Source organism: Chaetura pelagica, unplaced genomic scaffold (genome assembly GCF_000747805.2).
Source record: "Chaetura pelagica isolate M959 unplaced genomic scaffold, ChaPel_1.0 scaffold399, whole genome shotgun sequence".
Taxonomy (NCBI): domain Eukaryota; kingdom Metazoa; phylum Chordata; class Aves; order Apodiformes; family Apodidae; genus Chaetura; species Chaetura pelagica.
In genome coordinates, this window is record NW_009970719.1 from 1,436,601 (window position 1) to 1,450,266 (window position 13,666).

The 13,666-nt window shown below is 37.6% G+C and overlaps 1 protein-coding gene across 1 annotated transcript in view; it reads right to left on the bottom strand.

The window, feature by feature from the left end:
- Positions 1-5,660: 5,660 nt before the first annotated feature.
- UFL1 (UFM1-specific ligase 1) overlaps positions 5,661-13,666 on the bottom strand; it is a 22,694-nt gene continuing 14,688 nt past the window's right edge. Inside the window, exons 12-20 of the mRNA XM_010006329.1 lie at positions 13,057-13,179; positions 11,146-11,263; positions 10,027-10,190; positions 8,335-8,465; positions 8,112-8,192; positions 7,295-7,380; positions 6,675-6,855; positions 5,732-5,978; positions 5,661-5,699 (exon numbers count right to left, since the gene is read on the bottom strand). Coding sequence (XP_010004631.1) covers positions 5,766-5,978; positions 6,675-6,855; positions 7,295-7,380; positions 8,112-8,192; positions 8,335-8,465; positions 10,027-10,190; positions 11,146-11,263; positions 13,057-13,179 — 1,097 coding nt within the window. The 3' untranslated portion in view covers positions 5,661-5,699; positions 5,732-5,765. The remainder of the gene's footprint in view (positions 5,700-5,731; positions 5,979-6,674; positions 6,856-7,294; positions 7,381-8,111; positions 8,193-8,334; positions 8,466-10,026; positions 10,191-11,145; positions 11,264-13,056; positions 13,180-13,666) is intronic.

A 13,666-nucleotide genomic window follows, 5' to 3' on the forward strand; every position in this document is an offset into this window, starting at 1 on the left:
TAACTTGTGCAGCAAAATAAAGGAAGAAAGAATTACTTCTCTTCACAGAAACCAGCATTCCTCAAATCCAAAAGAAACAGAACACTTTGCCAGAGCTATTTGAGGGTCCCATCAGAATTTGGCTGGATGGAGGAAGGCTGAGGGTCAGTTTGTTTCCCTTAGACCTCATGACATGCAAATAGCTGGCTGCATCACCACAGAATCAAGTCATGCTTTGACATATTGTGTTTACAAATTGCAAATACATACTGTGTAGGGGGTTCTTAAAGGAACATATTCCAGGCAGTTGTCAAAAGACTCTTCTTTTAAAGAACCTAAAGAATCAAAACCCCCAAACCCCAAACTGTTTTATACAAGAAAAAATAAAATTAAAAAAAAAAAAAGGAAAAAAAAAAAAAGGATCATCATCCCTATACACACTATGGACTGTGCATAATGAATCCAAAAGACCTCATGTGGGTTTGTAATTCAGAAAGGAAATAGAAAAATTGTGATTACTCATGTCTGACTTTTACATCCAGGAAATGAGGGGCAGTGACAAGTACTCCTGCAATTTCAGAAGAGACTTTTGGGGACCCTGCAGAACAATTTGCCACTCCTTCAGCACGCAGGAAGGTGTTAGCATGGCATCACCATCAGAGTGGCAGCAAAGGCCTCCATGTTCTAGCTTGGGGTTGACTAGGTGACCTTAAAGGTCCCTTACAACACAAACTATTCTATTCTTTCATTGTTCTATGATCTTCTAACAGCATTTCTGAGGTCTGACCTTCTCTGAATTGCAGTCACCTCTTCTACTTTTCCTTGGAGAAAAGAAGGACCAGCACAGTCTGACACTTGAACAGAGTATAGAGAAGTGCTTCTACTTTGTGTAAGACTCCATGCAGACCTTTCATTGATTGCAGCTGAAAGGAAGGATGTCATGTCCATTTAAAAGGCAGTGTAAAGTTAAGCAGAATGAAATAAAAAGGATGGCTGCTTGTGGTGTGAACCATGACTGATCTCCAGGAAGCTTTTTTTCACAACCAAGAGCCAATAGATCTGAATCATTTTGCTATAATGTCAAGTGAGAGGGAACTGCTTTGTATCACAGAAAGAAGGAAGAGGTAAAAATGTAAATGGGGTAAAGAGGCATTATGTTATCCAAAGACTTTGGTAAAATTGCCAAATCTGGACATGTTCCAGAGGTTATCTGTGTCTCAGCAGCATCTTGCAATACATCAGATTGATCATTTGATATTATTGCTAAGAATTCATCATCTGTGTTTTTATCTGAATGGTTTATTAAACCTCTGCAGACAGTTTATCATCTAATTAAACTAGATTATTTCTTCCTATTGTTATATGCTTTATTTATACCAAGGACTTCTACAGTGATTTTTCAAACTTGTCTTTTTTTCAGCTTGAGGAGAGGGTAAGTTAAGTCTGAATTTGAGTTCAGGATGAGAATCATTAACAGCTTCCTGTTGCCTTTACTTCCAAAAAGAAAAAAAATGACAATTCTTGACCAAGAACCTTTTGAAGATCTTAAAACAAAGCAGGACAAAGCACTATTCAGACATCTGCCTAAAGAGCTAAGAATGATTAAAAATAGTTCTAACACTACACTTTTTTCTCAGAAAGGAGAAGGACAGACACTTTCTCTAGCCTGTCATAGTCCTTCACCTTCAAAGTTTATCCTTATATTTGTCTAACTGTAGGTAGAGATCATAATGATGTAAAAAGAAGACACCCAGAGAAGCACTTAAAATTCAGTCACCCTTTTTCAACAGCTGCAAATGGAGCACGAGAGGCCAAACTCTGCTCCTCCTTCAGTCTCGATGTGATGATGTCTCACACAGCTCCCACATTTCTTCCTGAACTTCCTGAAATAGAAAGCAGCTCATTTCATCATGTTCCCAGACATGACCTATCTTGACCTAGCTTCCTCTTTACACTGAGGATTTGGGAAATTCATCAACCAAATGGTGTTTCTCTTTAAACTTACTAAGGCTTTCTTCCTACCTTTTTTAAAAAAATTATTTTTAAAATTTAAATTAAATTTAAATGTAAAGTAATTCCTTAACAATTCCTTTTTAAAAACATTAATTAATTTGTTGTTTTCCTGAGAAAACATCTTTGGCATTTACTGAATATCTTCTGCTATTTGGGTCAGCAGAGAGAGGAATTCTGCCCTTGCAAGTATCCTGTTTATCTAAAAGCTTCAGATAATTACCATTTTCTATGTTTAAACTACAATCATCATTCAAAACGTTTGAATAGCACATATTTGGAGTCTCAAAAAGCACTGAGGGAAAAATCAGTACATGTTCTTTCATTCCTCCTTAGATACCCACTTTTGGCCTTGCTGGAGACAGAATCCTGGACTGCACAGGTCTTCCAACTGACACAACACAGTCACTGGTGCCTACTGCAAAGTACCAGATTTTGTATTAAAAAAAAGCCAATCCAAAATCTACCCAGTTTTTGGTAAAAATTCCATTTTTTCTGGCCTCAGGAAAATGTAATGACTACTTAAAAAAATTTAAAAATACATCAAGGACATACCACTGCACCAGCAGCCTGCTTATGGAGCCTACACAGAGAAGAACTGGCTTTATCTGAGCAAGCTGTGAGGCAGCTCTGCACAGCCAACAAATCCCACTGCCGTGACTTAGAAATTTGGGCTTCTTTTTTTTTTGGCCAACAAAGTTGGCAAGAAGGCTGCAAGTTCTAACACAGTACACCACTTTGCCTATTGCCAGAGGACTTGCAAATAAACAGCTACAAAAGTTAATTTTGCCACTTAAAAGAAGGGAAAGGCTGTTGCTGGGAAAGATAATATTCTACCGTTCCAATTTGCTGAGAGAATCACAGAATCACAGAATAGTCATGGTTGGAAAGGATCTCTGAGCTCACCAAATCCAACTATAGAAAAACAAAATAAAACAAAACACCCAAAAAACCCCCCACAAACACACAGCCTACAAACTCAGCCACTACAGCCTGCCCTGAAGTTCCTCATCTACACATTTCTTGAATACCTCCAGGAATGGTGGCTCAACCACTTCCCTGGGCAGGCTGTTCCAGTGCCTGATCACTCTTTCAGTACAGAAATTCTTCCTATTATCCAATATGAACCTTCCCTGCCACAACTTCAGGCCATTTCCTCTGGTCCTGTCATTATTTACTTGGGAGAAGAGGCCAAAACTCACCTCCCTACAACCTCCTTTCAGGTAGTTGTAGAAGGCAAGGAGGCCTCCCCTCAGCCTCCTCTTCTCCACAACCTCTCTGGGCAGCCTGTCCCAGGGCTCTGTCACTCTCATAGTGAAGAAGTTTTTTCTGATGTTTAGGTGGAACCTCCTATGCTCCAGTTTGCATCCATTGCCCCTTGTCCTATGACTGGACATCACTGAAAAAAGCCTGGCTCTGTCCTCCTGACTCTTGCCCTTAATGTATTAAGGCTCCCTTGACCTACTAACCACACCTGTTCTAATGCACCCCAGGATGCCATTGGCCTTCTTGGCCCCAAGGGCACATTGCTGGCTCATGGTCATCCTCCTGTCCACCAGGACCCCCAGGTCCCTTTCTTCTACACTGCTCTCCAGCAGGTCAGCCCCCAACCTGTACTGGTACATGGGGTTGCTCTTCCCCAGATGCAAGACTCTACACTTGCCCTTGTTGAATTTCATCAAGTTTCTCCCCCCCCCACTCTCCAGCCTGTCCAGGTCTTAGTGAATGGCAGCACAGCCTTCTGGTGTGTCAGCCACTCCTCTCAGTTTAGGGGACACTCTGCTCCCTCATCCAGGTCATTAATGAAAATTCTTGAAACACTGGTTATAATATAGCAAGTCTAACATGATGTAGTAAATTTTATAGTAAGATCATTATTATTCCAGCATAAAACGGTATCAAACAAAAGAGCACTGAGAATGGCATGTTAAATCAAATGATGCACATTACCAATTCCTGTCTGAAAGCTTCAAGTTGCAAGACGATCAGCCACTGGTTAAGGCAACAGAATGCATTTTAAATACTTCATCATTTAATGTTATTAAAATAATTTCATATTTGCATACAGAATATGGGTGTATTATTTACAAAACAGCTCAATGTCATATAAAATTGTTTACATTCATTAGAGGAACTTGGTAATTATTCTGGCTAAATAACAAGCAATCAAACCTATTCCCTGAATGCAAACTCTGTTTCTTAAACAAAGTTAAACATCCTGAATATTTTTCATCTCTTACTCCTCACTGTCCTTCATTGTCAGCTAAGACAGCCTCTAGCCAAGGAAAGAGAAACAACCATTTTTGCCTTCCAACTGGCACAAGAAGAGCTTTGATGTGAGCACTGTTAAACATTACTGCCTTTTACGCGTGCATAGGAATCAATTAAACCTTAATTAATCTGTTAATTGAGCTTCCATACTTGGCCTCTTCAACATTCATTTGTAAACTGAAAAGCTTATATGTGAACTGTTGGAAAACAAAGTAGGGCTTGCACAGAATTTACTTCCTTTCAGAATCAAAGAATTTTGGCAAGAACGGGTGAGCAACATTTTTAGTGAAAAGAACTCTATTTCCTGTGTTACTACTCAAACTTCATTTTATGCAAAAAACTGAAATTACACACATGAAATCAACGGGCACTACTGCTGTAACACAACTCAAATATTTCTGGTTTAAAATTACCTCCTCTTAAAAGTAAGTAGTATATTTGACACACAAGAACTGCATCACTAGTAATGGCAGAATCTATTTTACACATTTTTCCACTTTCCTGAAGACATGAAGTATTTCTCATGTAAAAATAAGGTAAAATACTTGAGGGAAACACTTTACCCAATATTTTGGTCTATAAAGTTTATGTAGAAAGATCATCAATTAGATTCTTTTTAAGGAACTCAGGATAAACAGAATATCACATGATCTCTGAAGGAGCTGAACAGAACACCGGCAAGTGCTTCTAACTGCTGTGAGAACTAGACTAAGAACTCAAGTTGCTGAATGATTATGTAGCATGTGAAATATGGCAGGCATAACAGTATTAATCTACTCCTAAAATACCAATGCAAAAGGGTATCACCTCCTCTGTCCCAATTACAAGTTTCAAATGAACTGATATTACAGCTGCTAACAGAATACATTAATATCATGAGCGTGCTGATTTTCATAACCTTTCAGTACATTTAGGAACTCACATTAGTACTGGGCCACTTCTCTTAAGCTCAGAAATATACACTTGTACTCAATGCTTTTACTATTGCAGTCCAGCAAACAGAAGCTGAAAATATCCACTGAAGATGTATACATGTATAAATGTCCTTTCATTTGTACACTATTATGTATCAGTACCTGTTTCAAATCTAGTCTTTGACATGAAGATGTACAGGCTTATATACACTTATATGCTATTGTTAGATTACTGAAAGTCTAAATCAGAGAAGTAAAACTCTAAGCCTGTGTGTGTATGGAACAGACTGCACTATTATTTGAATGATGATTTCCTGAGGCCTCACATGAAGATGCCAGTTAAAATCCACTTTTCATATCCACTACTGTGCTCTGTCCCACCTACATTGAATGTGTGTAACACCTACACTGCATCAGCAACAAAACACCATTTGCCACCACCACCCAACAGCTGTATTCCCTGGTTGTGACTGCAATTGTGTTTCCAAGCCAAATTGTCAAGCTTGTCAAGCATTTTCTGCCAGCCTTCCCTTCATGATGAAAAAATATATTCTGACTATATCATGGACGTGGATGCGCTAAATAATTATTTTATTCCTCTGTTACAGAAGATGTTCTAGGCCTAAGAACAAGATCTTTGATAGAGGTAGTGATTTCCTGGAGCTCTTTTCGAATGGCATCTGCTCCTTCCTCCTCTTCCAGGTTATCCGTTGTGTCACCGTCTCCCTGTTCAGTTCTCTTAGTCTGGCTGATCAACTGTTTCACTACTAATCCCTGGTATTTGACTAACAGAGAATGCTGATCCTGAGGGAAAAAAAACAGAACAAATGTCAGAAGGAATGTCAGTGCTATGGAGCAGGTACACAGACCTCTCATTAAAGATTCTGGTTTTTAAAACAAGCTTTCTCCCAATCTTGTCTGAAGAGGGTTAGTGAGACATTAATCTGTTTCCATCAAGGTATTGTGCAACCTAAATTCTGAGAGATGTTCCAAGAGGTGGAAAAATGAAAGTGTATCCATGCTGCAAGAATAGAACAATTAACCATTGAAGCAGGAAAGCAATGCAGTTAGTAAACACCTTCAGTTTTGACAGTTTAGAATGTAGAATTTCAGTATTTTTACTTTTGAAGAGGTATGTCTGTCTTTAACACTGAATTAGAAAAGCTTAAAAAGCAACCACCCTTAGCTGGGAGGAAAGAGAAGGTCAAAATCTTCAGTTATAAGCATTATCTCCCAGTACAAAGCTGTCTGGATGGATACAGGCAAAAGCTACAATACTAGCAAGATATTAATTTTCAGTTTTATTAAAATCATAATGAAGACAGAAACTGTAGGTTTTAAATACAATACAGAACAGTGAAACTGTATATTCTGTATATAATGATCAGACATAAAACACAAAGGTGCCAGGCTTATGCAGCAGAAATAGCATAAGGTACAACTTTTATGTTTTGTCACAGAAAAAAGGTACTTTCCCCTTAAAAAGCTTGCAAGGAATACCTCTGAGATCTTTCCACTTAGGAAATTAATGATCTGTGGCACTGATCTTCCTGGTGCATGAAGCATACAGTGGGTTGAAAACTGAAACAACAGCACTGATGTCAGGTGCAGAACAAGCGCTGGATCTTCTGTGGCTTTGAGCTGTTCAATCAGAGCTTGTCTGTGCTGAAACAGGACTTGCCTAAGAAACAGGAAGACATATACAAATATGTTTCTTATTCCATGTAAGAGTAGCTGGTAAGAGACTCCAAAACATATATAACTTCAATCAATTTTGTTTTTCTCCTTTGAATGACCATTTCTTAATATGAAATTCCACATTAAAAAAAACCCAAACAAAACTAGCACTAGTGTAGATCACATTTTGAAAGAATTTATAAACTGACATGTTGTAACACGCAGTGAGTCAGGCAAATTAGCTAAATATGAACTTTCCCTTCCTTCTTCTCCCATGGATTGAGGGCTGCTTGGCTTTGTATTTTTCATTTAAACAGTTTGGAAAGAAGGACTGCTTCTTATTTAGACATTCTGTGTGGCTGCTGCCACACTAACCATCTACCACTGGTGCAGCAACAGAGCTGCATTTCACGTCCTGTGCACAGAATACATAATTTACATACCTTTCCTTCTTTTTGTCTCCTTTTTTCACCATAATACCACAAATATCCACTGCAGAATCAAGGTATGAAAGAAAATCTTCTACACTCTATTAAAAATGATATAAATAGTTAAAGTCAACTACTGTTCACAATTAATTACACACATAGATGACTTTGAATACATTTGGAATCAACTATGGAAGAAAAGAGAAAGCATTAAGTGGAATTTAACTTCATTAGTTTTCCAGTATTCCATGTAGCTAAATACTAAAACAAACTACAATCCATTAATCTTAAAACAGTAATTAAAAGTGCGATACATGTTCTACAATTATTTACAGATGTATCTTTTCTTAAGAAACATATCAGTACAGCATTTTGCATAAATTGCTAAATTACCTTCCTTTGTACTTAACACTGCCATAAACTGAAGGTTTTATATTAAATACCAGGATTTCACTAGTTAAGAAACACATAAGAGAACAATCAAGAACTTCAGGAACAAAACTCAAGAAACATCAACTACTTTAAACTGTAGATTCCCTTTCAGCTTTTATTTTCTTACCTGCACATAAAAGATACACTAGATTGCATCCAGCAGCAAAGAGCTAGGTGACTATCAGTATCAAAATGAAAGATCAGCTTTTCAGCTCTTAAAATTCACAGATGTGACAATGTACTTATTCTCACTGACTTACACAAATTCCAAAGGTGACTCTGCCTTCATCTTACATCACAGCAGAAGCAGTTATGTACTACATTATGTACATCAGCTGTTTATTAGCATCCTAACAGCAGAACAGTAAATCTGAACTCAATAAATTCTGGATCACTTTACCTTGCCATTCAGAGAAGTATGCAGTTTGGTTAAAGGATCTTTGGTGTCTTCTGGCAATTTTCCCAAAATCTTGGCCCGGACCTGTATGAGACAAGAATGGAAATACTCCATAATATTAATTATCATTTTAGCTGTAGGCATATTAGAACAGAAAATAATTAAATATGAAATAAACATTGCTGATCTTATTGAGAGTGTTGAAATGGAACTGTTATCTTTGTACCTCACTTGTGATTGTAGAATAATTTTCTGTTGTCATCATTGAATCAGATGCTAGGAAGTTGAAAACAAGATTTGTAATGTCTGTACAGACAGTCTTCAACAGGTGTTTGGCAAGGTTAGTTTGAGCCTCATCTGTTAAAAGAAATAAGAGATTAAAAGTAACTTATAGTTAACTGATTCATATGGCTGCTATGACAGCACTTACTAAATGAGAACTATCCACTATAAGTATCTGGATAGAAGATGCTCACATCCTTCATTTCCAGGTGTTTATGCAACATTCATCAGTGAAAAATATGAGCTTTCCTGTCTGTAAGGACATTTTAATGCACTGTTGGTATTTCAAAGCTGCATCTGTACAAGCAATAAACGAGCCCCATGGCACTTCTCCTGAATCACTAACAAACAACCACTGTTATTCATCAACAAGGTAGAAGTATGTGAAGGACAAATCTACTGGACAGGCAACTAAACAGAAGAGCAGGTACATGACTTAAGATTGAAGCAGCAGAATTTCAGAAAAAGAAGACGTTACAGAACATACATACAAGAACAGAGGCTAATGGGAAAAAATGATATTTATTCCCAAACATAGGAATATCAGGGTTTTTTGCTAGTGTTTCCCTTTGGTATAAGTCTTCTGCAGGGAAAGCTGAATACAGGAGAGAACTTTGGCAATGTCGACCTGTTTTCCTAGTGCTATTTTCTGTCACAAAATATAGGTAGCTGAAGAAGACACCTTTCAAACTAACTCCCTGCAGAATGAATCTACACCTTTTAGAAAAATTACCCTCATGGAGCAGCTACTTTCAGTATCAAACCTAAAAGAAGTTTTAACAGGGACTTCTTAGAACCAGGTAGTATTCAATTCTTTCATTAGTAGCACAGGTGACAAAATGGACATGGAGCTTCTGGAACAAGTCCAGAGGAGGGCCATGAAGAGGATCAGGGGGCTGGAGCACCTCTCCTATGAATACAGGCTGAGATAGCTGAGGTTGTTCAGCCTGGAGAAGAGAAGGCTCCAGAAAGACCTCATAGACTTCCAGTGCCTGAAGGGGGCCTACAGGAAAGAAGGGGAGGGGCTTTTTACAAGGACTTGTAGTGAGAGGACAAAGTAATGGATCAGAAACTGGAAGAGAGGAGATGTAGGTTGGACTTTAGGAGGAAATTCTTTAGTGTGAGGGTGGTGAGACACTGGACCAGGTTGCCCAAGAAGTTGTGGAAGCCCTATCCCTGGAAGTGTTCAAGGCCAGGTTGGATGGGGCTGAGCAACCTGGTCTAGTGGGAGGTGTCCCTGCCCATGCAGGGGGGTTGGATCTAGATGATCTTTAAGCTGCCTTCCAACCCAAACCATTCTATGATTCTACGAATGAAGTAAGATTACTGTTTTTTTTTTCCTTTTTTTCCCCCTCAGACAATAAAAACTGGGAAGACACGCAAACACTTTGGAAAGAAGGACAAGAACCCACAATTATCTTGACAGAAGGTATAACAGACTATAGATATGAAATAAAGAGAACATATTTCAGTGAGTGTGCAAAGCAAAGCACTCCAGCACAAGATCAGTGTTAGGCAGTGTAACCACATCTCTTAGGTTTTCCTTTTTAAATAGCTGCTCATCTTTGACCTTGAATATAGATTTGGGAATAAATTCAACAACCTTGAAGAAACACATTAATTTTTTTTTAGGTACCTGTGAAATGTTTTGTTCCCTTTTCAAATAACCGAATGTTGTTGTACAGGTTTGAGAATTCCTCCTGCAAGTCCTTCATTGTCTGTCTTCTGCTAGCTCCAGAGGAAGATGTTGAAGACGTAAAGACAGAACGTACAACTTCCTGATAGGTTTTTGTTAAAGGTCTTTGAACAGGAAAGAAGAAAGGAGAAAAAGTGAACATTAAGCAAAATGTAAAAACCTAGAAGGTTTGCCAACTGTATCAGGGATACAGAAAGCAACCTCATTGCATAGGAAATGAATGGGACATGAAAGGCACAGAATGGCCTTTTAAATAAAAAGCAAACGATTGATATCAGAAAAAAAAGCACTAGGAAATTAAAACGTACTTTCTAATATTGCAAAAGTACTATTGGTTAGGGTATGCACAGTATGTAAAAGCATGTCATGTATTTGACTTACAACAACTGCTAAACTGGAACAAGAAGGGAGATAGAAAAGATTTCCAAAAGCAAAGCTGTTTACAAACTTTTTCAGGGGTCTGTGGACAGATTTCAGATCAATGAGAGCTGCAAGAAGGGAAGACTTCAGTGGCATTAAAATAGCACAGGCCCTTCTAAAGATACAGTTACCACTGCATTCCAAGTTTGTCCAAGCTTGGGCTGTTATAGTCCTGTGATGACATTTTTGCCCTCAACACACACATTTCATATCGTCTCTCTTACATGGAATATCTTTTACAATAATTTATTCAGCTGGCTTTGCACAGGCACTAGCAGAGCCATGAAAGACAGGGGACATGAACATATACCAAGGTCTGTACAGAAGGTGGGACTGGTGAAACCTCAACATGGATCAGTGTAATGTGGTGGAAATAAAATCATGAACCTAAAAATATAGGCACTGACAGAGAACACAGAACCACCTACTGCTAAGCAGGAGCATTATTTCTCATCATTGTGTCAGAATGTTTTTCTAACATATAAGCAAGTACGTAAAATGGAGATGTACAGAAAAAGGATATTGTGGTTCACTTCCACCAGCAAAACATTTTTTTCAAAGCAGGAAAATAGCCTGAAGATAAGATTCACTTGAAGGGAATCACAGAGTTTCTAACTCCAGTTGAATTACTGAAATTACCTGATTAGATGTTCAGCAAGCTCGGTAATAAGCTCTTCAGGGCAATCCTGCATGTGGGTCTTCAAAACATCCTCAATTTCCTCTTGTGACATGAAAGGGAACTCCTGCTTTTTCCTACCTGTAAAGGTCATGAGCAACATTCATTGAGAAAACTTTCTATTTAGTTTTGCTGCAGTTACTTTGTGGCATGAGACCTTGGAATGCCTCAAAGTCCAAACATCCTGAGAAGAAATAAATAACCAACAAAGCAAAAAAAAGTGATGACTATACCACAGTTAAATCTTACACACAGGAAAAACTGACAAAATTTGTCTTTTGATAACTCAGAAGCTATTTTCTTAATAGACAACTTATGTAGTATATGAGGACATGTTTTTTTGGTGAGAGATTTTTAACTGCCTGGCCCATCCATTATTTTAGAAATGATGTCACCAATAACAAATAGCTTTTTCTAAAAATGACAGAACAGAATAGAATGTTCCTATTTAAAGGATATCACTTGAGATATCAGATATCAGGATAGCTGTTTGTTTTTTTAACCCCATTCAGTAAGCTGCACAATTATGTTGCAGTGACTACCATAAACCTGAGGGTACAGGATAAAGCAAGAATATTAACTGAGACAAGAAGTTCCAGTAATAAGATCAACTTACAATACTGCTTGTAAGGGCACATGAATTAGTGTACCTGTATTTTTGTTTTGGACAAAATATGAAGTTGGTCTGTGTGCTGCAGAATTGAATTTTCACATATAAGAATGAAATCAGGATGATGACAGGGAAGCAGAAAAGGAGAGGCATTCCATGTTCCAGATGCAGCATAAACCAGGTTTATTCTGCACAGAAGGTAACTGAATGAATGGAAATCAATGTTCTGAGTTGTGCCACAGCAGCACTGAACAATGGACAAAGCTATATAAACAGGTGGAAAGGGAGCTTAAATCAGGTTTTGGAAGGGTCTTATTTATATTTGAATTTATCTTGGGATTTTGCTTCAATCTATTTATTACTACATAGCAATACAAGCAGCAACAATTGTAACACATGAAAGGTTACACAAAAAAGGGTGATGTAACACTGTTTCACTCAGCAACTGAGCAGTCTTGAAAAATAACTTCATTTATAGGTAAATTACCATCATCTATGAGAGTAGTATCATAACAAAATAAGATGTTGTACTTCACAACTTCTAGTACTATGTTTAAAAGTATTTTTCAGTCAGTAGTGGAAGTCTAGTCTGCTTTGAGGAAGTCATCCAAGCTCCTTCTCCTAACACTAAAGGCAGAGAAATGGGCACCAGCAGGGAGCGACTCAAACCCATCCCATAATATGCATCTGAAACCAGTGAGACAGACCAAGTTTTCAAAGTACTTATTTTCCTCCATTACAAAGTCAATAGTTGTGAAGGTAAATAGCTCATGTGTAGAAGTCTCAGTTAGGCAAGATGAATAACTTAAAATAATAAGACTTTGTTTTGACTATATCTTTATGAGGAAAAGCACCTGAGAACTCTTTCACTGCTATGATTTGTTACTTTAAGCTAATTTAGCTTTGGAACTGGATGAGAACTTCTCCCATTATCATACACTACTCAGCAGATGTTAAGAAACCACGTATAATATTCATCCTGAAATCTAATGCACTGAAATCAAATTGAAAAATGAAAATGCTCTCATTTCCTTTACTTAAATTCCTTCAAGAAAGACTAGATTATACTTTCCAGTGAATATGGTATGTCTATTTAAATACGAAAATCATATCCACTGATGCAATTCTAACTAAAAAGTATTCTCCTCTTCTTTGCTATCTCACCTGACCTTATGAATACAGTGTGGACAAACACAGACGTGGAACAGTAAGTGATAAAAACAGGTCGGAATGAACAGACAGTGCCCAAAGGAAAATGACAAACCTGTGCTAGTTGTTTGTGACTCCTCATCGCTGTCAGCATCCTTTCTTCCTTTCTTCCTGGTTTTCTTGATCTTGATCTCTCTAGCGTTACCGCCTCCTCCTCCTCTCACGCTTCCACTGCCCTCTGGTGGAGAATAATTTGCTTAGTACACAGTAAAGTTCTAGCACTTAAAAAGTTTACAGTATTGTGGTAATTTATCTGCATTTCTTGTTAATGTTGAATTAAAAAAACCCAAAACAACACACAACTTGAATCTATATGTAACCTAAAATATATATTCCAGAATCTCAGGGCCATAGGTTTAATTCTTAAGAAAAACAAGAATCTGAGTCAAAGATTTGATTAAGTTAATGTCATAAATACAAATACTATTCCTGTAAAAAGTACACATTATTAAAAAAGGGCAGTATCTTTTTTACAGCTGAAAACAGATGAGATACCAGCGTCCATAATGTAATGGGACAATTTCTGTTGGCTGAAAATAGGATCTTAGTAAGCATTTAGCATTTTTATATAGTGATGCTGAATAATGCAGCTATTCAAAAGCATTCCAGATAATGTAACTTTGTAAATTTTCAGATAAAAAACTCTACATAGTATTTATCAAAAA